This window comes from Nerophis lumbriciformis, linkage group LG21 (assembly GCF_033978685.3).
Source record: "Nerophis lumbriciformis linkage group LG21, RoL_Nlum_v2.1, whole genome shotgun sequence".
Taxonomy (NCBI): domain Eukaryota; kingdom Metazoa; phylum Chordata; class Actinopteri; order Syngnathiformes; family Syngnathidae; genus Nerophis; species Nerophis lumbriciformis.
This window is the reverse complement of record NC_084568.2, coordinates 582,397-603,466: the sequence shown is the minus strand read 5'-3', so window position 1 is coordinate 603,466 and position 21,070 is coordinate 582,397. Positions and strand designations below refer to the sequence as shown.

At 36.9% G+C, this 21,070-nt stretch overlaps 1 protein-coding gene across 1 annotated transcript; it reads right to left on the bottom strand.

Moving 5' to 3' along the window:
* Positions 1-12,798: 12,798 nt before the first annotated feature.
* Positions 12,799-14,488, bottom strand: LOC133621429 (free fatty acid receptor 3). Its single transcript, XM_061983489.1, has one exon. The coding sequence runs from the start codon at positions 14,399-14,401 to the stop codon at positions 13,415-13,417; it is 987 nt and encodes a 328-aa protein (XP_061839473.1). The 5' UTR covers positions 14,402-14,488; the 3' UTR covers positions 12,799-13,414.
* Between the last annotated feature and the right edge of the window lie 6,582 nt (positions 14,489-21,070).

The following is a 21,070-nucleotide window of genomic DNA, read 5'->3' as shown; positions in this document are numbered from 1 at the left end:
TTACTGCCATCAGGTATTTTGTGCAGTATAAAACAAATAAAACATCAGTAGAGTATCTGCTTTCCGAGTTTTGTTCATGGGTTTTTAAGAGCAATTTTTAAGGAAAATTTAGAGTTTTAAGGGAGCTAAGTGTCCACTACAGTACACTGCTTAAGTGTCAACACATAATGCATTCAAAGAGCGAAGTTCGTACAGAAGTGCGCGAATTGAGACACGAGGTCATCGCGTGGACGTTACAGCATCGTTTCATACTGTAACTCTTCCCTCCCTCTTGCAGATGTCAATGGGAAACTTGCACAACGTGGAAGAAGGTTTGCTCCACGTTCACAATCTGTACAACCATGTGACCACGCTTTATGACAATTGTAATGTTGCGCAATCGTCTTTTGTCGTAGACGTGTCAGAGGACGACAGCACCTCCAGCGATGGGTCCGATGAGTTGCGAAGCAAGGGGGACCCTCAAAGAGCAGAAGGTACGACCAATCCAATTAGCAGAACTTCACTCGTTCACATTGAAAAATGAAAAGGCGCTCTTGTGCGTTATCAGATAGCGAGCGAGCGGACCCCGAGGCAGAATGGAAACAGAAACAAACAAAAAAAAGCACAAACCATGACAGTGACACGATAAACATGGCATCTTTGTAATTGATGCACACTTGATAGATACCATAGTCTGAGTTTCCTCAAGCGCTTCTAGCTTTTCCTCAAGCATCTGAGGACAACATCAGAAGAGGACGCAAAAAATAATACTAGTGTCTCTACCTTCTTTTTCGAGCACTTACCGTATTTTTCGGACTATAAGGCGCACTTAAAATCCTTTCATTTTCTCAAAACTCGACAGTGCGCCTTATAACACAGTGCGCCTGATCTAATATACAGAATAATTTTGGTTGTGCTTACCGATCTCGAAGCTATTTTATTTGGTACATGGTGAAATGATAAGTGTGACCAGAAGATGGCAGTCACACATAAGAGATTTGTGTAGACTACAATATGATGGCAGTCACACATAAGAGATACATGTAAGACTGTGGCTGAAGTAAATAACACCAACACTTTATATGTTCCATTGAAAATATAGAACATTACACACGGCGCTCAAAAATCCATCAAAATGTTTTAGTAGGACTTTGGTAAGCTATGAAGCCGCACCGCATGATGGATTGTACTGTGCTTCAACATACGAGTATCATTATGGTGTGAATAAGGTAAGACATTATCTGGCGTTTTGTTTCGCAATATTATACAAAAGCAACTTTTCTTACCTTCTGGTACCTGCCGATCTGTATTTGGAATCTGCATAAGTCCTGAAAATTTGCGCGCGTCCGCCTTTTTGGTCCGTGGCGACGTCGACAGCTCCATCTTTTGACACTTCTTCCATTCCCGTCCTTGCACGCTACAACAAAGATGACGGAGAAAATGACTTGCATTGATTGGAATCAGACAGTAGTGATGATAACGTCCACATTTTCAAATGGAGGAGAAAAAAAAGTCCTCCTTTCTGTCCAATACCACATGAAAGTGCCGTATTTTTCGGACTATAAGTCGCTCCGGAGTATACGTCGCACTGGCCGAAAATAATGAAGGAAAAAAACATATCCGTCGCACTGGGGGAAATTTATTTGATAAAATCCAACACCAAAAATAGACATTTGAAAGGCAATTTAAAATAAATAAAGAAGATAAAATCCAACACCAAAAATAGACATTTGAAAGGCAATTTAAAATAAATAAAGAATAGTGAACAACAGGCTGAATAAGTGTACGTTATATGAGGCATAAATAACCAACTGGTATGTTAACGTAACATATTATGGTAAGAGTCATTCAAATAACTATAACATATAGAACATGCTATACGTTTACCAAACAATCTGTCACTCCCAATCGCTAAATCCGAGGAACTCTTCCTCCCCGGTGTCGCCTCTGGTATGTCCTTTCTTTCTGCTGCTCGATTGCCCTTCTCTGCTGCATATTTCACTATGTCCAGCTTGTAATCTGCAGTATATGATTTCCTTTTCGGTGCCAGTTTTGTTCAGCCCTTCTCAGTTTTTATAAGTTACCGCCAATGTTGAAATGATCCATTTTCCTAGGTACGGACGTAGTAGCATGTAGCATCTTTTTTTTCACAATACACCGCCATCATGACCCACAATGCACTTGTGCCATGACCCGCCCCCGCATAATTTCTATTAGTTGATGTGTGTGTGACGACCGCTGACGTGTGTGTGACGGTTGCTAACATTTGCTTCGTCTCTTTTGTGAATGAGATAAATAATATTATTTGATATTTTACGGTAATGTGTTAATAATTTCACACATAAGTCGCTCCGGAGTATAAGTCGCACCCCCGGCCAAACTATTAAAAAAAACTGCGACTTATAATCCGAAAAATACGGTGCTTGCTTTTTGCCATCTTATTTGTCCGGTTTCCATACTCCGTTTTATACACTTTCCAAGAAATACATTGGGGGCAAATTCCGTAGTTTGCTAGCTTGTGCGCGCTCTGACTTCCTGAGACTCTTATTTTGTTAGCGCAGGCAGGATGAAGCAGCGCTTTTATTGTGAAGACAGGAACTGTGCAGTCGGTCTATAGAGTTTTTTTTCTTTTTCTTTCTTTAGTTTATTTCGAACATGAACACACTTACATCATAATACATCACACAATTTCATATCATTTCATTTTACATCATGCCCGAAAAGGAGTAGGAAGAAGCAAAGCTTATTTAATCCTACCCCTTTCCCACTTCAAAGCGTTTACAAATATATAGAATCATTTACTGACCTTTTTATATAATAAAATAACATTTATGAAATAGTATACAACAGTCTTGTAATATGTAATTAATTAATTATTTCAGTCATTATTAACATACTGAGATGAAGAATATCTTATTTTCAATAAGGTTGAAAGTATTTCTCATAATTCTTCTTCTTTGTACTCTGTAAGCACTATTATTTTGAACAACCTCTTAAACTGGATCATATCAGTACAATTTTTAACTTCTTTACTTAATCCATTCCATAATTTAATTCCACATACTGATATGCTAAAAGTTCCAAGTGTTGTACGTGCATATAAATGTTTTAAATTATTTTTTCCTCTAAGGTTATATTTCTCCTCTTTAGTTGAGAAGAATTGTTGTACATTTACATGTTTTGACATCAGGTACGGCACGAGAGTCTGTTGAAATAAAAAGTGTTTCTCGCCTTCCTGTCGGTCATTTTTTCTTAACGATCTGGCAGCAGCCAGCGTCATCTCACAAGACCCTCGGGTGCCGTGAATGTCAATCAAGTGACGAAAGTGACGTCTTGGTGAAGATTGATGATCGCTAATTTTTAGGTCTATTTTTTTAATGCCTGGCTGACGATCGACTGACACACCCTCCACCATCGACCCGAAGGTCGCGATCAGCGTAATGTTCACCCCTGGTCTATGGTTATCGTCACATTTTCCTGCTTTACAGTCACAAAAAAAGACTTCACTGACTTCCATTTTTTTGTCTATTAAGCTGATAACTTGAGGCCAACCTTCACGCTGGAGTTTGAGTCCACAGAAGGAACGTCCGAGGCTGACGGCACCACGGCGGGCCCTTCGCAGGAAGCTGGAGGGGGAACAGAATGCCACGCATCCCAGACGCCAGACACAAACTCCTTCACATCAGCCGGGGAGGAGCTGCTGCCACCATCATACCCGCCACCTGACGTCGACAGCAACGTGTAGCTTCCAGTCTCACTGACAAAGACACAGAAACTCACACAAGACTTTAGCACTTGTCTCCTGTGACGTATTTTCAAGGCAAAAGGAGAGTGTGCACAATAACAATACAAGTATAGCAAACACAACATGGCTCATCTTTGGGTGATGTTGTATGATCAGACAAGAATGCTGAGAGCCTCAAAAGTTTTGCACATTGAAGATGCTAAAAGCAACTGAATGCAGCTCAAAAATATGCTAACTGAGCACACAGCTTTTGTCAAATGATTATAATAATCGAGCATATTTTTTTCCCAGGAATTTGTAACTTACAAAAAGCAATATACCAGGTAATACCTCGTTAGAACCAGCGTCAACTCCAGTGGACATTTGTTACCTCGTTAGAACCAGCGTCAACTCCAGTGGACATTTGTGTATTTAACAACCGGGCATTTTTTTTTTCTTCAGAAATTTAACTGACAAAAGAATTGTACCAAAAACTTGGTAATAAACATCATTTGCGTTTTTGTAAAACTATGTTTTTTTCCAAGAAATTTGTAACTGACTAAAAAAATACACCAAAAACCTGGTAATATCTCGTTAGAAAAAGCATTAACTCCAGTGGACATTTGTGTTGTTGTATAACCAGGTGATTTATTTTTCCATAAATTCTTAACTCGGACAAAATAACTTGGTAATACCTCGTTAGAAGCAGCGTCAACTCTGGCGGACATTTGTGTATGTAACAACCGGGGTAAAACATTTTTCAGAAATTACTAAATAATTATACCAAAAACCTGGTAATATCTTGATAGAACCAGCGTCAACTCCAGTGGACATTTGTGTTTTTGTAAAACCGGGCTATTGTTCTACACATTAACACTGACGTATGAACTTGATAATACCTCGTCAGGACCATGTTTTTTTTCAAGAAATTTGTAACTGACAAAATAATTACACCAAAAACCTGGTAATATCTCGTTAGAAACAGCGTCAACTCCAGTGGACATTTGTGTTTGTACAACCAGGCTATTGTTCCATACATTAACTGACAAAAAACTTGGTAATACCTCGTTAGAACCAGCGTCAACCGCAATGGACATTTGTGTATTTGACAACCGGACTTTTTCCCCCCAGAAATTTATACCAAAAACTCCAGTGAACATTTGCGTTTTTTGTAAAACCGTTCCATACATTTAACTCTGACATAAGAACTTGGTAATACCTCGTCAGAACCATGTTTTTTTCAAAACATTTGTAAATGACTAAAAAAATACACCAAAAACCTGGTAATATCTCTTTAGAAACAGCATCAACTCCAGTGGACATTTGTGTTTTTGTATAACCAGGCTATTGTTCCATACATTAACTGACATAAGAACTTAATAATACCTCGTTAGAACCAGCGTCAACTGCAATGGACATTTGTGTATTTAACAACCGGACATTTTTTTTTTTTAAGAAATTTAACTCTGACAAAAGAATTATACCAAAAACTTGGTAATATCTTGTTAGAATCAGCATCAACTCCAGTGAACATTTGCATTTTTGTAAAACCGGGCTATTGTTCCATTCATTTAACTCTGACATAAAAACTTGGTAATACCTCGTCAGAACCATGTTATTTTCAAAACATTTGTAAATGACAAAAAAATACACCAAAAACCTGGTAATATCTCTTTAGAAACAGCGTCAACTCCAGTGGACATTTGTGTTTTTGTATAACCAGGCTATTGTTCCATACATTAACTGACAAAAGAACTTGGTAATACCTCGTTAGAACCAGCGTCAACTGCAATGGACATTTGTGTATTTAACAACGGGACTTAAAGAAATTTAACTCTGACAAAAGAATTATACCAAAAACTTGGTAATATCTTGTTAGAACCAGCATCAACTCCGGTGAACATTTGTGTTTTTGTAAAACCGGGCTATTGTTCCATACATTTAACTCTGACATAAGAACTTGGTAATACCTCGTCAGAACCATGTTTTTTTTCCAGAAATTTGTAACTGACAAAATAATTATACCAAAAACCTGGTAATATCTCTTTAGAAACAGCGTCAACTCCAGTGGACATTTGTGTTTTTGTATAACCAGGCTATTGTTCCATACATTAACTGACATAAGAACTTTGTAATACCTCGTTAGAACCAGCGTCAACTGCAATGGACATTTGTGTATTTAACAACCGGACTTTTTTTTTTTTAAAGAAATGTAACTTTGACAAAAGAATTATACCAAAAACTTTGTAATATCTTGTTAGAATCAGCATCAACTCCGGTGAACATTTGCATTTTTGTAAAACCGGGCTATTGTTCCATACATTTAACTCTGACATAAGAACTTGGTAATACCTTGTCAGAACCATGTTTTTTTAAAACATTTGTAAATGACAAAAAAATACACCAAAAACCTGGTAATATCTCGTTAGAAACAGCATCAACTCCAGTGGACATTTGTGTTTTTGTATAACCAGGCTATTGTTCCATACATTAACTGACAAAAGAACTTGGTAATACCTCGTTAGAACCAGCGTCAACTGCAATGGACATTTGTGTATTTAACAACGGGACTTAAAGAAATTTAACTCTGACAAAAGAATTATACCAAAAACTTGGTAATATCTTGTTAGAACCAGCATCAACTCCGGTGAACATTTGTGTTTTTGTAAAACCGGGCTATTGTTCCATACATTTAACTCTGACATAAGAACTTGGTAATACCTCGTCAGAACCATGTTTTTTTTCCAGAAATTTGTAACTGACAAAATAATTATACCAAAAACCTGGTAATATCTCTTTAGAAACAGCGTCAACTCCAGTGGACATTTGTGTTTTTGTATAACCAGGCTATTGTTCCATACATTAACTGACATAAGAACTTTGTAATACCTCGTTAGAACCAGCGTCAACTGCAATGGACATTTGTGTATTTAACAACCGGACTTTTTTTTTTTTAAAGAAATGTAACTTTGACAAAAGAATTATACCAAAAACTTTGTAATATCTTGTTAGAATCAGCATCAACTCCGGTGAACATTTGCATTTTTGTAAAACCGGGCTATTGTTCCATACATTTAACTCTGACATAAGAACTTGGTAATACCTTGTCAGAACCATGTTTTTTTAAAACATTTGTAAATGACAAAAAAATACACCAAAAACCTGGTAATATCTCGTTAGAAACAGCATCAACTCCAGTGGACATTTGTGTTTTTGTATAACCAGGCTATTGTTCCATACATTAACTGACAAAAGAACTTTGTAATACCTCGTTAGAACCAGCGTCAACTGCAATGGACATTTGTGTATTTAACAACGGGACTTAAAGAAATTTAACTCTGACAAAAGAATTATACCAAAAACTTGGTAATATCTTGTTAGAACCAGCATCAACTCCGGTGAACATTTGCGTTTTTGTAAAACCGGGCTATTGTTCCATACATTTAACTCTGACATAAAAACTTGGTAATACCTCGTCAGAACCATGTTTTTTTCAAAACATTTGTAAATGACAAAAAAATACACCAAAAACCTGGTAATATCTCGTTAGAAACAGCGTCAACTCCAGTGGACATTTGTGTTTTTGCATAACCAGGCTATTGTTCCATACATTAACTGACAAAAGAACTCGGTAATACCTCGTTAGAACCAGTGTCAACTGCAATGGACATTTGTGTATTTAACAACCGGACATTTTTTTTTGTCCGAAATTTAACTCGACAAAAGAATTATACCAAAAACTCCAGTGAAAATTTGCATCTTTGTAAAACTGGGCTATTGTTCCATACATTTAACTCTGACATAAGAACTTGGTAATACCTCGTCAGAACCATGTTTTTTCCAGAAATTTGTAACTGACAAAATAATTAGACCAAAAACTTGGTAATATCTCGTTAGAACCAGCATCAACTCCGGTGAACATTTGTGTTTTTGTAAAACCGGGCTATTGTTCCATACATTTAACTCTGACATAAAAACTTGGTAATACCTCGTCAGAACCATGTTTTTTCAAGAAATTTGTAACTTGACAAAATAATTATACCAAAAACCTGGTAATATCTCGTTAGAAACAGCGTCAACTCCAGTGGACATTTGTGTTTTTGTACAACCAGGCTATTGTTCCATACATTAACTGACATAAGAACTTTGTAATACCTCGTTAGAACCAGCGTCAACTGCAATGGACATTTGTGTATTTAACAACGGGACTTAAAGAAATTTAACTTTGACAAAAGAATTATACCAAAAACTTGGTAATATCTTGTTAGAACCAGCATCAACTCCGGTGAACATTTGCGTTTTTGTAAAACCGGGCTATTGTTCCATACATTTAACTCTGACATAAAAACTTGGTAATACCTCGTCAGAACCATGTTTTTTTCAAAACATTTGTAAATGACAAAAAAATACACCAAAAACCTGGTAATATCTCGTTAGAAACAGCGTCAACTCCAGTGGACATTTGTGTTTTTGTACAACCAGGCTATTGTTCCATACATTAACTGACATAAGAACTCGGTAATAACTCGTTAGAACCAGCGTCAACTGCAATGGACATTTGTGTATTTAACAACCGGACATTTTTTTTTGTCCGAAATTTAACTCTTGACAAAAGAATTATACCAAAAACTCCAGTGAAAATTTGCATCTTTGTAAAACTGGGCTATTGTTCCATACATTTAACTCTGACATAAGAACTTGGTAATACCTCGTCAGAACCATGTTTTTTCCAGAAATTTGTAACTGACAAAATAATTAGACCAAAAACTTGGTAATATCTTGTTAGAACCAGCATCAACTCCAGTGAACATTTGTGTTTTTGTACAACCGGGCTATTGTTCCATTCATTTAACTCTGACATAAAAACTTGGTAATACCTCGTCAGAACCATGTTTTTTCAAGAAATTTGTAACTTGACAAAATAATTATACCAAAAACCTGGTAATATCTCGTCAGAAACAGCGTCAACTCCAGTGGACATTTGTGTTTTTGTATAACCAGGCTATTGTTCCATACATTAACTGACAAAAGAACTTTGTAATACCTCCTTAGAACCAGCGTCAACTGCAATGGACATTTGTGTATTTAACAACCGGACATTTTTTTTTTTTTTCAGAAATTTTATTCTGACAAAAGAATTATACCAAAGACTTAGTAATATCTTGTTAGAATCAGCATCAACTCCGGTGAACATTTGCGTTTTTGTAAAACTGGGCTGTTGTTCCATACATTTAACTCTGACATAAGAACTTGGTAATACCTCGTCAGAACCATGTTTTTTTTCAAGAAATGTGTAACTGACTAAAAAAATACACCGAAAACTTTGTAATATCTCGTTAGAAAAAGCATTAACTCCAGTGGACATTTGTGTTTTTCCATTTAGTGCGACAGCACCCTCAAGTGTGCAAAATGTCGCCCAACACTAACATGTGGTATTGAATTGTACACTCGATAAAACACGACAAAAAATACATTTATATCGCAAAATTTGATCACCAACCTTGTTTCCTCATTATCCAGGTACTAAGAGACCGTGAACCGCTTCGAATTACACTTCGAAAGTAACTTTTATCGTCGATTAAACTGCGGAGTTCACTTGTCTTTGAACCTTGAGGTTTTCCCGCCGCTGCACCTTCTTCAATTTCCGCTGCGACACTTTGCTGGGTAGCTTGTCTGAATTTCAAAATAAAAGCCACACATTATCATTGTTTTTGTTTCATTATTTTCCATTACAACTACATCAATTTTACAATGAGGAAAACATCAACAAAGTCATTTGCAACAGAGTTATTTTGTTCTTCAACTTTGCTGGATGGCTTGTCGGAATTTCAAAATAAAAGCCACATTTTCATTGTTTTTATTTAATTATTTTCCATTACAACTACATACATTTTACAATGAGAAAAACATCATCAAAGTCATTTACAACCGAGCTATTTTTTTCTTCAACTTTGCTGGATGGCTTGTCGGAATTTCTAAATAAAAGCCAAACATTTTCATTGTTTTTGTTTCATTATTTCCCATTAAAATTACATCAATTTTACAATGAGGAAAACATCAACAAAGTCATTTGCAACCGAGCTATTTTTTCCTTCAACTTTGCTGGATGGCTTGTCGGAATTTCAAAATAAAAGCCACACATTATCATTGTTTTTGTTTCATTATTTTCCATTTCAACTGCATCAATTGTACAATGAGGAAAACATCAACAAAGTCATTTACAACCGAGCTATTTTTTTCTTCAACTTAGCTGGATGGCTTGTCGGAATTTCAAAATAAAACCACATATATTCATTGTCCCCCCCATTATTTTCCATTACAACTACATCAATTTTACAATGAGGAAAACATCAACAAAGTCATTTGCAACCGAGCTATTTTTTTCCTTCAACTTTGCTGGACGGCTTGTCGGAATTTCAAAATAAAAGCCGCATATTTTCATTGTTTTATTTCATTATTTTCCATTACAACTACATCAATTTTACAATGAGGAAAAACATCAACAATATAATTTACAACCGAGCTATTTTTTTCTTCAACTTTGCTGGATGGCTTGTCGGAATTTCAAAATAAAAGCCGCATATTTTCATTGTTTTATTTCATTATTTTCCATTACAACTACATAAATTTTACAATGAGGAAAAACATCAACAAAATAATTTACAACAGAGCTTCTTTTTTTTCTTCAACTTTGCTGGATGGCTTGTCGGAATTTCAAAATAAAAGCCACACATTTTCATGGTTTTTGTTTCATTATTTTCCATTACAACTACATTAATTTTACAATTAGGAAAACATCAACAAAGTCATTTGCAACCGAGCTATTTTTTTTCTTCAACTTTGCTGTATAGCTTGTCGGAATTACAAAATAAAAGCCACACATTTTCGATGTTTTTGTTTCATTATTTTACATTACAACTACATTCATTTTTTAATGAGGAAAACAACAACGTCATTTACAACGTGCTATTTTTTTCTTCAACTTTACTGAATAGCTTGTCGGAATTTTCAAAATAAAACCATATATGTTCATTGTTTTTGTTTCATTATTTTCCATTTCAACTGCATCAATTTTACAATGAGGAAAACATCAACAAAATAATTTACAACCGAGCTATTTTTTTCTTCAACTTTACTGGATAGCTTGTCGGAATTTCAAAATAAAACCACATATGTTCATTGTTTTTGTTTTATTATTTTCCATTACAACTACATCAATTTTACAATGAGGAAAACATCAACAAAGTCATTTGCAACCGAGTTATTTTGTTCTTCAACTTTGCTGGATGGCTTGTCGGAATTTCAAAATAAAAGCCACATTTTCATTGTTTTTATTTAATTATTTTCCATTACAACTACATACATTTTACAACGAGGAAAACATCAACAAAGTCATTTACAACTGCGGTATTTTTTTTATTCAACTTTGCTGGATGGCTTGTCGGAATTTCAAAATAAAAGCCAAACATTTTCATTGTTTTTGTTTCATTATTTCCCATTAAAATTACATCAATTTTACAATGAGGAAAACATCAACAAAGTCATTTGCAACCGAGCTATTTTTTTCCTTCAACTTTGCTGGATGGCTTGTCGGAATTTCAAAATAAAAGCCCCACATTATCATTGTTTTTGTTTCATTATTTTCCATTTCAACTGCATCAATTGTACAATGAGGAAAACATCAACAAAGTCATTTACAACCGAGCTATTTTTTTCTTCAACTTAGCTGGATGGCTTGTCGGAATTTCAAAATAAAACCACATATATCCATTATTTTCCATTACAACTACATCAATTTTACAATGAGGAAAACATCAACAAAGTATTTTGCAACCTAGCTATTTTTTTTTCTTCAACTTTGCTGGACGGCTTGTCGGAATTTCAAAATAAAAGCCACACATTTTCATTGTTTTTGTTTCATTATTTTCCATTACAACTACATTAATTTTACAATGAGGAAAACATCATTTACAACCGTGCTATTTTTTTCTTCAAGTTTACTGGATAGCTTGTCGAAATTTCAAAATAAAACCACATATATTCACTGGGTTTTTTTTCATTATTTTCCATTACAAGTACATCAATTTTACAATGAGGAAAACATCAACAAAGTAATTTGCAACAGAGCTATTTTTTTTCTTCAACTTTGCTGGATAGCTTGTCGGAATTTCAAAATAAAACCACATATGTTCATTGTTTTTGTTTCATTATTTTCAATTACAACTACATCAATTTTACAATGAGGAAAACATCAACAAAGTCATTTCCATTACAACTATCAATCTCAATCAATGTTTATTTATATAGCCCTAAATCACAAGTGTCTCAAAGGGCTGCACAAGCCACAACGACATCCTCGGTACAAAGCCCACATACGGGCAAGGAAAAACTCACCCCAGTGGGACGTCGATGTGAATGACTATGAGAAACCTTCAACATCAATCAAACATCAATTTTACAACGAGGCAAACATCAACAAAGTCATTTGCAACCGAGCTATTTTTTTTCTTCAACTTTGCTGGATGGCTTGTCGGAATTTCAAAATAAAAGCCACACATTTTCATTGTTTTTGTTTCATTATTTTCCATTACAACTACATTAATTTTACAATGAGGAAAACAACAACGTCATTTACAACCGTGCTATTTTTTTCTTCAACTTTACTGGATAGCTTGTCGGAATTTCAAAATAAAACCCCATATATTCATTGTTTTTTCCCCCATTATTTTCCATTACAAGTACATCAATTTTACAATGAGGAAAACATCAACAAAGTCATTTGCAACAGAGCTATTTTTTTTCTTCAACTTTGCTGGATAGCTTGTCGGAATTTCAAAATAAAACCACATATGTTCATTGTTTTTGTTTCATTATTTTCAATTACAACTACATCAATTTTACAATGAGGAAAACATCAACAAAGTCATTTGCAACTGAGCTATTTTTTTCTTCAACTTTGCTCTATAGCTTGTCGGAATTTCAAAATAAAAGCCACATATTTTCATTGTTTTATTTCATTATTTTCTATTGCAACTACATCAATTTTACAACGAGGAAAACATCAACAAAGTCATTTACAACCGGGCTATTTCTTTCTTCAACTTTGCTGGATGGCTTGTCGGAATTTCAAAATAAAAGCCACTTTTTCATTGTTTTTATTTGTTTTATTATTTTCCATTTCAACTGCATCAATTTTACAATGAGGAAAAACATCAACAAAGTCATTTGCAACCCAGCTATTTATTTTTATTAAACTTTGCTGGATGGCTTGTCGGAATTTCAAAATAAAAGCCACATATTTTCATTGTTTATCTTTCATAATTTTGCATTACAACTACATCAATTTTACAATGAGGAAAACATCAACAAAGTCATTTTGCAACCGAGCTGTTTTTGTTCTTCAGAGAGGTGTCACTGACAAAAGACACGGACCAAAAAACATGTCCACTGTAAAGGATGCTAGACTCTTTTTTGAACTAGATGAGGCAAGTCCTGAAGGAATTGCGTGTGAATGTTCCAATGCTGCAGTTGAAAAAAGTGCTCGACACTCACTCCTGTTACTTTCAGTCCTGTTACTCTTTGCCAGAGGAACTTTGTACAAAACATGATGGGACATTTTGAGGAGTTGAATATCTATTTAATGGATTTAGAGTTGGAAAAAAAAGTGCTTCACACTCACTCTTGTAACTTTCAGTCCTGAGGAACTTAGTCTTAGGAACTTAGAGCAGCAGCCTGAGTGCCCTCAGTGATTGTCGCAGGTGACCTGACGTTGGCCACAGTGTTGGGAGTCGTGCAGCGATGGCGACCTTCGCCGTGGCGGCTGAACTGGCTGTGCCCTCCGCACGTCCTTCCCATGAAGCCCCTGGACACGGCGGGCGACAGCATCAGCATGACGGCGGGCTCCAGGAAGACGTTGCAGGAACTCGTCAACATGGCGTAGGTCCTCCACTCCACGTTCTCCCACAGGGCGAACCCGACCAGGTGCGAGGCGTTATAGGGGGCGTAGCACACCACAAACACCGCCAGCGTGGAGAGCGCCACGGCGAGGACTCGCCTCTTCCCCACGGGCCGCAGGTTGGAGCGCCACACCAGGGCGACGCAGCGCAGCGTGCAGAAGGACGACACCGCCAGCGGCAGGAGGAAGAGGACGACGGCCATTTCCAGGCGCAGGGGAAGCAGCACGGTCAGCTGGGAGGCGTTGAAGTGATCGTAGCACGCCGCCGCGTCGTCCTTAACGGAGACAAAGTTGGCTCCGCCTTCAGCCACCAGGCCCACGCCGAGGTGGAGCAGCACCAGAGCCCACAGGGCAGCGCTGATGCAGCAGGAAATGCGAACGCGGCGGTATCGCTTGTAAATAATGGGGAAGGCGATGCTGAGATAGCGTCCCGTGGTCACCGCCGTGATGAAGAGGCAGCTCCCGTAGAGCGAGGCGAAGAGGAAGAAGCTGTAGACGGGGCAGACGGGGGCCGGCAGCATCCAGTCCTGAAGCACGGTCTCCAGGGCCTTGACGGGCAGCCAGGCCACCAGCGCCAGGTTGGCCAGGCACAGGTTGAGGGCGTAGACCACGTTGGGCGTGGCGCCGCGCTTGCGGGCCTTGCGGGCGTACACCAAGAGAACCAGCAGGTTGGCGGGGAGGCCCAGCAGGAAAGTGAAGGAGTAGACCAAGAGAGAGACGCAGTCCTTGACGGCCACGAGCATCGCTTGAAAAGCTCAGATCACCGCCAGTGGCGTCTCATGGCGCCACAGGAACTGTGCGGATGGCGGCAAAGGCATCACATCATCAGGACGCAGATAAGAAGACGCACGCACCCACGCGGAAGTATTGGGGCATTTAGCAGGCCAACGTAATTGCCTGCTCGGGGGAGGTGAGCAGCATCTGGAGCTCGCGGTGAAATGATTCAGAATAATTCCGTCAGAGTCCATCATTAAGACTGGAGGGGGGGGGGGGTCATAAAGGTGGAGAGAATGTGCAGCAACCACTTGTTTGTGGCGTCTCGTGGTTTTATGGCGGCGAGCGTGAGAGCGAGGGGGGGGGGCGTGGCGCGAGGGAAAGACGAGTAAATGGAGCAGAAAACTTGCGGATTCGTAGTAGGAGGGTTTTATTGGAGGATGGCAAACACCAGGAAATGTTTTTCAAAGAGGACGGCGTGCAAAACAAGGCCGGGTGTTGACTTTCCACCACAATACTCCAAAAACAAACCCCGTTTCCATATGAGTTGGGAAATTGTGTTAGATGTAAATATAAACGGAATACAATGATTTGCAAATCATTTTCAAGCCATATTCAGTTGAATATGCTACAAAGACAACATATTTGATGTTCAAACTCATTAACTTTTTTTTTGTTGCAAATAATCATTAACTTTAGAATTTGATGGCAGCAACACGTGACAAAGAAGTTGGGAAAGGTGGCAATAAATACTGATAAAGTTGAGGAATGCTCATCAAACACTTATTTGGAACATCCCACAGGTGAACAGGCTAATTGGGAACAGGTGGGTGCCATGATTGGGTATAAAAACAGCTTCCCAAAAAATGCTCAGTCTTTCACAAGAAAGGATGGGGCGAGGTACACCCCTTTGTCCACAACTGCGTGAGCAAATAGTCAAACAGTTTAAGAACAACGTTTCTCAAAGTGCAATTGCAAGAAATTGAGGGATTTCAACATCTACGCTCCATAATATCATCAAAAAGTTCAGAGAATGTGGAGAAATCACTCCACGTAAGCGGCATGGCCGGAAACCAACATTGAATGACCGTGACCTTCCATCCCTCAGACGGCACTGTATCAAAAACCGACATCAATCTCTAAAGGATATCACCACATGGGCTCAGGAACACTTCAGAAAACCACTGTCACTAAATACAGTTGGTCGCTACATCTGTAAGTGCAAGTTAAAGCTCTACTGTGCAAAGCGAAAGCCATTTATCAACAACATCCAGAAACGCCGCCGGCTTCTCTGGGCCCGAGATCATCTAAGATGGACTCATGCAAAGTGGAAAAGTGTTCCGTGGTCTGACGAGTCCACATTTCAAATTGTTTATGGAAATATTCGACATTGTGTCATCCGGACCAAAGGGGAAGCGAACCATCCAGACTGTTTTCGACGCAAAGTTCAAAAGCCAGCATCTGTGATGGTATGGGGGTGTATTAGTGGCCAAGACATGGGTAACTTACACATCTGTGAAGGCACCATTCATGCTGAAAGGTACATACAGCTTTTGGAACAACATATGCTGCCATCTAAGCGCTGTCTTTTTCATGGACGCCCCTGCTTATTTCAGCAAGACAATGCCAAGCCCCATTCAGCACGTGTTACAACAGCGTGGCTTCGTAAAAAAAGAGTGCGGGTACTTTCCTGGCCCGCCTGCAGTCCAGACCTGTCTCCCATCGAAAATGTGTGGCGCATTTTGAAGCGTAAAATACGACAGCGGAGACCCCGGACTGTTGAACGACTGAAGCTCTACATAAAACAAGAATGGGAAAGAATCCCACTTTCAAAGCTTCAACAATTAGTTTCCTCAGTTCCCAATCGTTTATTGAGTGTTGTTAAAAGGAAAGGCCATGTAACACAATGGTGAACATGCCCTTTCCCAACTACTTTGTCACGTGTTGCAGCCATGAAATTCTAAGTTAATTATTATTTGCAAAAAAAAAATAAAGTTTATGAGTTTGAACATCAAATATGTTGTCTTTGTAGCATATTCAACTGAATATGGCTTGAAAAGGATTTGCAAATCATTGTATTGCGTTTATATTTACATCTAACACAATTTCCCAACTCATAATGGAAACGGGGTTTGTACTTGTACATACAATAAATACTTTTAGAATACATGCAAAAACTTTCTGCAAATGTATATTACAAAAGTAACATTTCCTATAGTCCAGTCCTTTAAAACATAAATAACCATGCACACTGCAAAAAGTGAAATCTAAGTAAGATGAAATATGTCAAATAAGGGTGATATTTGCTTATTTTCTGTCTGATAAGATCATTCTTCTCACTAAGCAGATTTGATGTTAGAGTGTTTTACTTGTTTTAAGGGTTTTGGTCCTAAATGATCTCAGTAAGATATTACAGCTTGTTGCTGAGATTTGATGACCTATATTGAGTAAAACATGCTTGAAACTAGAATATCAAGTGTTATGTCATCAACACTCACAAGTAGAAAACTACTTTTTAAAGTAATCATTTCTTATTTCAAGCATGAAAAAAAAAAAAAATCATGACTTTGACACAATTGTGTCTCATAATTAAAACAGATGACAGCCAAATGGACTTTGCTGTTTTATTTCCAATGAAACAATAGAAAATACGTACTCATATAGTAGTACACTTGTTATTAGTGAGAATATACTTATTTGAAGGTATTTTTGGGTTCATTGAGGTTAGCTAATTTGACTTGTTTTGGAAAGTCTTGACAAGCCAAATTTTCTTGTTCTATTGGCAGATAATTTTGCTGAGTTCAAATAAAATACCCCTCATTTTTGTATTTTTTTTCTTGTTTTTGAACACTGACTTTTTGTAGTGCAATAAACAAATATTTTCTGTATATTCTGTTATTCATTCTAAATATATTTTAATTACTTGATTATTATTAATATATTATTCTATAAATATAACAAATAACATTATTTAAGTACTGTACTGATTCTTCAATAGGGTTCAATGAAATGGTAAAAATACAGTAGTCTCCCTTTCTGTTTTTTTTTAAATTGTATTTTATTGACATAATGTTTTTGTTGTTTTTTATGACTAATAATGCTGACTGAAATTGTAATAATATTTCATTATCCACACATTTTTTTGGGCCACCTTTTTTTTCTTTTTTTTTTAATGTTGCTATACTATTGAAGAAAATGCATCTTATTATCATTATTATTATTATGAATACAGATGACTGAAATTGTAAAATCAAATTTTGGGATTCCACAATAAAATGTTTTGGGCCCCTTTCTGTTTTTTGTTGTTGTTCTTATCCCATTGTTATTGAAGAGAATACATCTTTATTTTTGACTAAAATGATATAACTTCACCTTTGAGTTTCACAAGGATTTGTTTTGGGTCTCTTTATTTTTGTTGTTTTTCATTTCACATCTTATTGTTATTGTGAGTAAGGCCACCAAACAAAAATTGTTAGGTTTTTTTTTTTTTACTAATAAAGTGTAATATTTCATGTTTGAGTTCCACAAGTAAATGTTCTGAGCCCCCTTCTGTTTGTTTTTTTTAATTCTCATCCCATTGGTATTGTCAGGTCCCTTTAAGAAAATATATGTTTTTCATTAATACAGCTGACTAAAATTGTATCATTTCATGTTGGAGTTCCACAAGAAAATGTTTTGAGTCTTTTTCTGTTTTTTTTCCCTTTATATCCCATTTTTACTGTCAGTATAAAAAATAGGTTTGTTTATTTTACTAACATGTTGACTGAACTTGTAATATTTCATGGTGGAGTTCAGCAAAGAAAATATTTTAGGTCTGTTTTTGTTTTTTTAAATTCAAATCCAAAGGTACTTATTTGATGACTGTAAAAAAAATGTTTTTTTTGCATATACAGCTGACAGAACATTTACTTGTGGACCTCCAACAATTTCAAAGTCCCGTGCTGTGTTTTTAGTTTTTTCTATGTTTGTATTTAATAAGTTGTAGGTGTATTTATTTCAGTATAAAAGTGTAAAAAGTGTTTTGCTTGGGTCATGAAATGATGATAATGGTGTGCCAGGGCATACATATATTTTATATTTAACGCAGATCTACTACTCATTTCAAAATGTTTTACTATTTTTAATGTCGTTTCTTTGTTTGTTTGTTTTCCGCCCTTTTTTGTCAAACAAAACTATGTTTTTGTCATGTCTGTGTGATCATGTTTTGTTTTAGTCATGTTTTGTTTAGTTATTGGACTCTTTAGTTTCTGGCTTTTCACTCCCTTGTCTTGTTTCCATGATTACCCATTAGTTTCACCTGTTCCACGTTTGGACTCATTGTGCACTCTTGTTTGTCACCATAGCAACCCATTAGTTTTCACCTGTCACGTCACGCACCTGTTTCATGTTTTGAGTCACGCACCTGTTTTCGTTAATCATGTCTGTAGTATTTAAGTTCATTGTTTTCAGTTTGTCTTTCTGGTGACATCCCACATTTATGCTCTGCACATTTCTGACACTTTTTTCATGTCCATCGTTCACGATGCTCCTTTTGTCCATGCCAAGTAAGTTTTGTTTATTAATGCCACAGTTAGTGTTTTTTTTGTTGTTCATAGTTTCTGCCTTTGTGCAAGTATTTGTTTTCATAGCCAAGTTGTTTCTCCGCCACTGTGTGCGCGCTTTTCGTTTGTACTTTTTTTTGATAAGTTTAAATAAATATGTTCTCACATTCCCGTCTCGCCCGAGCCAACTTTCCGTTGCCTTCTAGAAAAACTAAACCCCAGGACCAAGTCTTGACAGTTTTTAATGGCAAACACACAAAATATGCAAAATCTTCCACCAAAAATATTTTTCAAATTGAAATATTTGATGTGAAGTAATGGGAACCTTGGATAGGTCAATAATTCATAATAATATTGATTTTGATTAATATTATGTTTTGAGCAATGACAGTTTGAAAGAAATGGATTAACGTGGACTTAAACAAGTGTAAAAACTTATTGGGGTGTTACCATTTAGTGGTCAATTGTACGGAATATGTACTGTACTGTGCAATCTACTAATAAAAGTCTCAATCAATCAATCCACTCCCTCGCTCTCTCTGTCTCTGCCTCTCCCTCACGAATGCTGCTGCGTGCGCACAGTTTGTTTTGTTTTTAACCCCTTCTTAACCCTGAACGTACATTGAAAATACACGCAAAGAAGGGCAAACATGACACAAACCTCCCTAATTGTTATAAATCACACTGTTTATGTTAAACATGCTTCACTGATTCCAGTATTTGGCGAGCGCCGTTTTGTCCTACTAATTTTGGCGGTCCTTGAACTCACCATAGTTTGTTTACATGTATAACTTTCTCCGACTTTCAAGGACGTGTTTTATGCCACTTCTTTTTCTGTCTCATTTTGTCCACCAAACGTTTAATGTTGTGCATGAATGCACAAAGGTGAGTTTTGTTGATGTTATTGACTTGTGGGGAGTGCTTATCGGGCATATTTGGTCACTGCATGACTGCAAGCTAATCGATGCTAACATGCTATTTAGGCTAGCTATATGTACGGTACATATTGCATCATAATGCCTCGTTTGTAGGTCATACTTGCCAGCCCTCCCGAATTTTCCGGGAGACTCCCGAAATTCAGCGCCTCTCCCGAAAACCTCCCGGGACAAATATTCTCCCGAAAATCTCCCGGTTTTTAGCCGGAGCTGGAGGCCACGCCCCCTCTAGCTCCATGCGGACCTGAGTGAGGACAGCCTTTTTTCATGACGGGAGGACAACAGGGTGACAAGAACTAAATCATCCAGACTAGAGATAAATTGTATTATGTTTATCTTACCTAAAAATAAATATATTTATTAATAAAAAATAAAAAAAACTAAATAAATTTCTATTATATTTTGCTAAAAACATCAAAATTAATTGTATTTTTATTTGTATTTTTTCTGACCTCTTATTACATCCAGCCATAGAATTATATTTGAAATAATTAATTTTAAATTATCATAATAATTCATTTAAAATGACCATATTTAATTATTAAAATAATTGCTTGTTTATCAACAACTTTAGCATTTTATTCATTACATTTTGAAGCTCTCAGAAGTGAAGTTATATTCCTTAATATTTATTTATGCAAGTTTGAAGTATCAATTATCTAAACACAGTTTTGTTTGCCTATTTTCAGGAGATATATATATATATATATATATATATATATATATATATTAAATTCTTGACTTGGTGAATTCTAGTTGTCAATATACTCCTCCCCTCTTAACCACGCCCCCAAACACGCCCTGCCCCACCCCCGACCACGCCCCCACCCCCCCACCTCCCGAAATCGGAGGTCTCAAGGTTGGCAAGTATGTTGTAGGTATATTTGAGCTCATTTAGTTTCCTTTAAGTTTTCTTAATACAATTTATATCTCATGACACACTATCTGTATGTAATATGGCTTTTAATTTTTTTGCGGCTCCAGACAGATTTGTTTTTGTATTTTTGGTCCAATATGGCTCTTTCAACATTTTGGGTTGCCAAACCCTGGTCTAGAATATCTCCATGTTAAGAAACTCGGCTTCAGCTCCACCATGATGTCTTGTTAGTAAACACAGACACCCCCCCCCCCCCCCCTCTCCCCTCCTCACACACACACACACACACACACACACACACACACACACACACACACACACACACACACACACACACACACACAC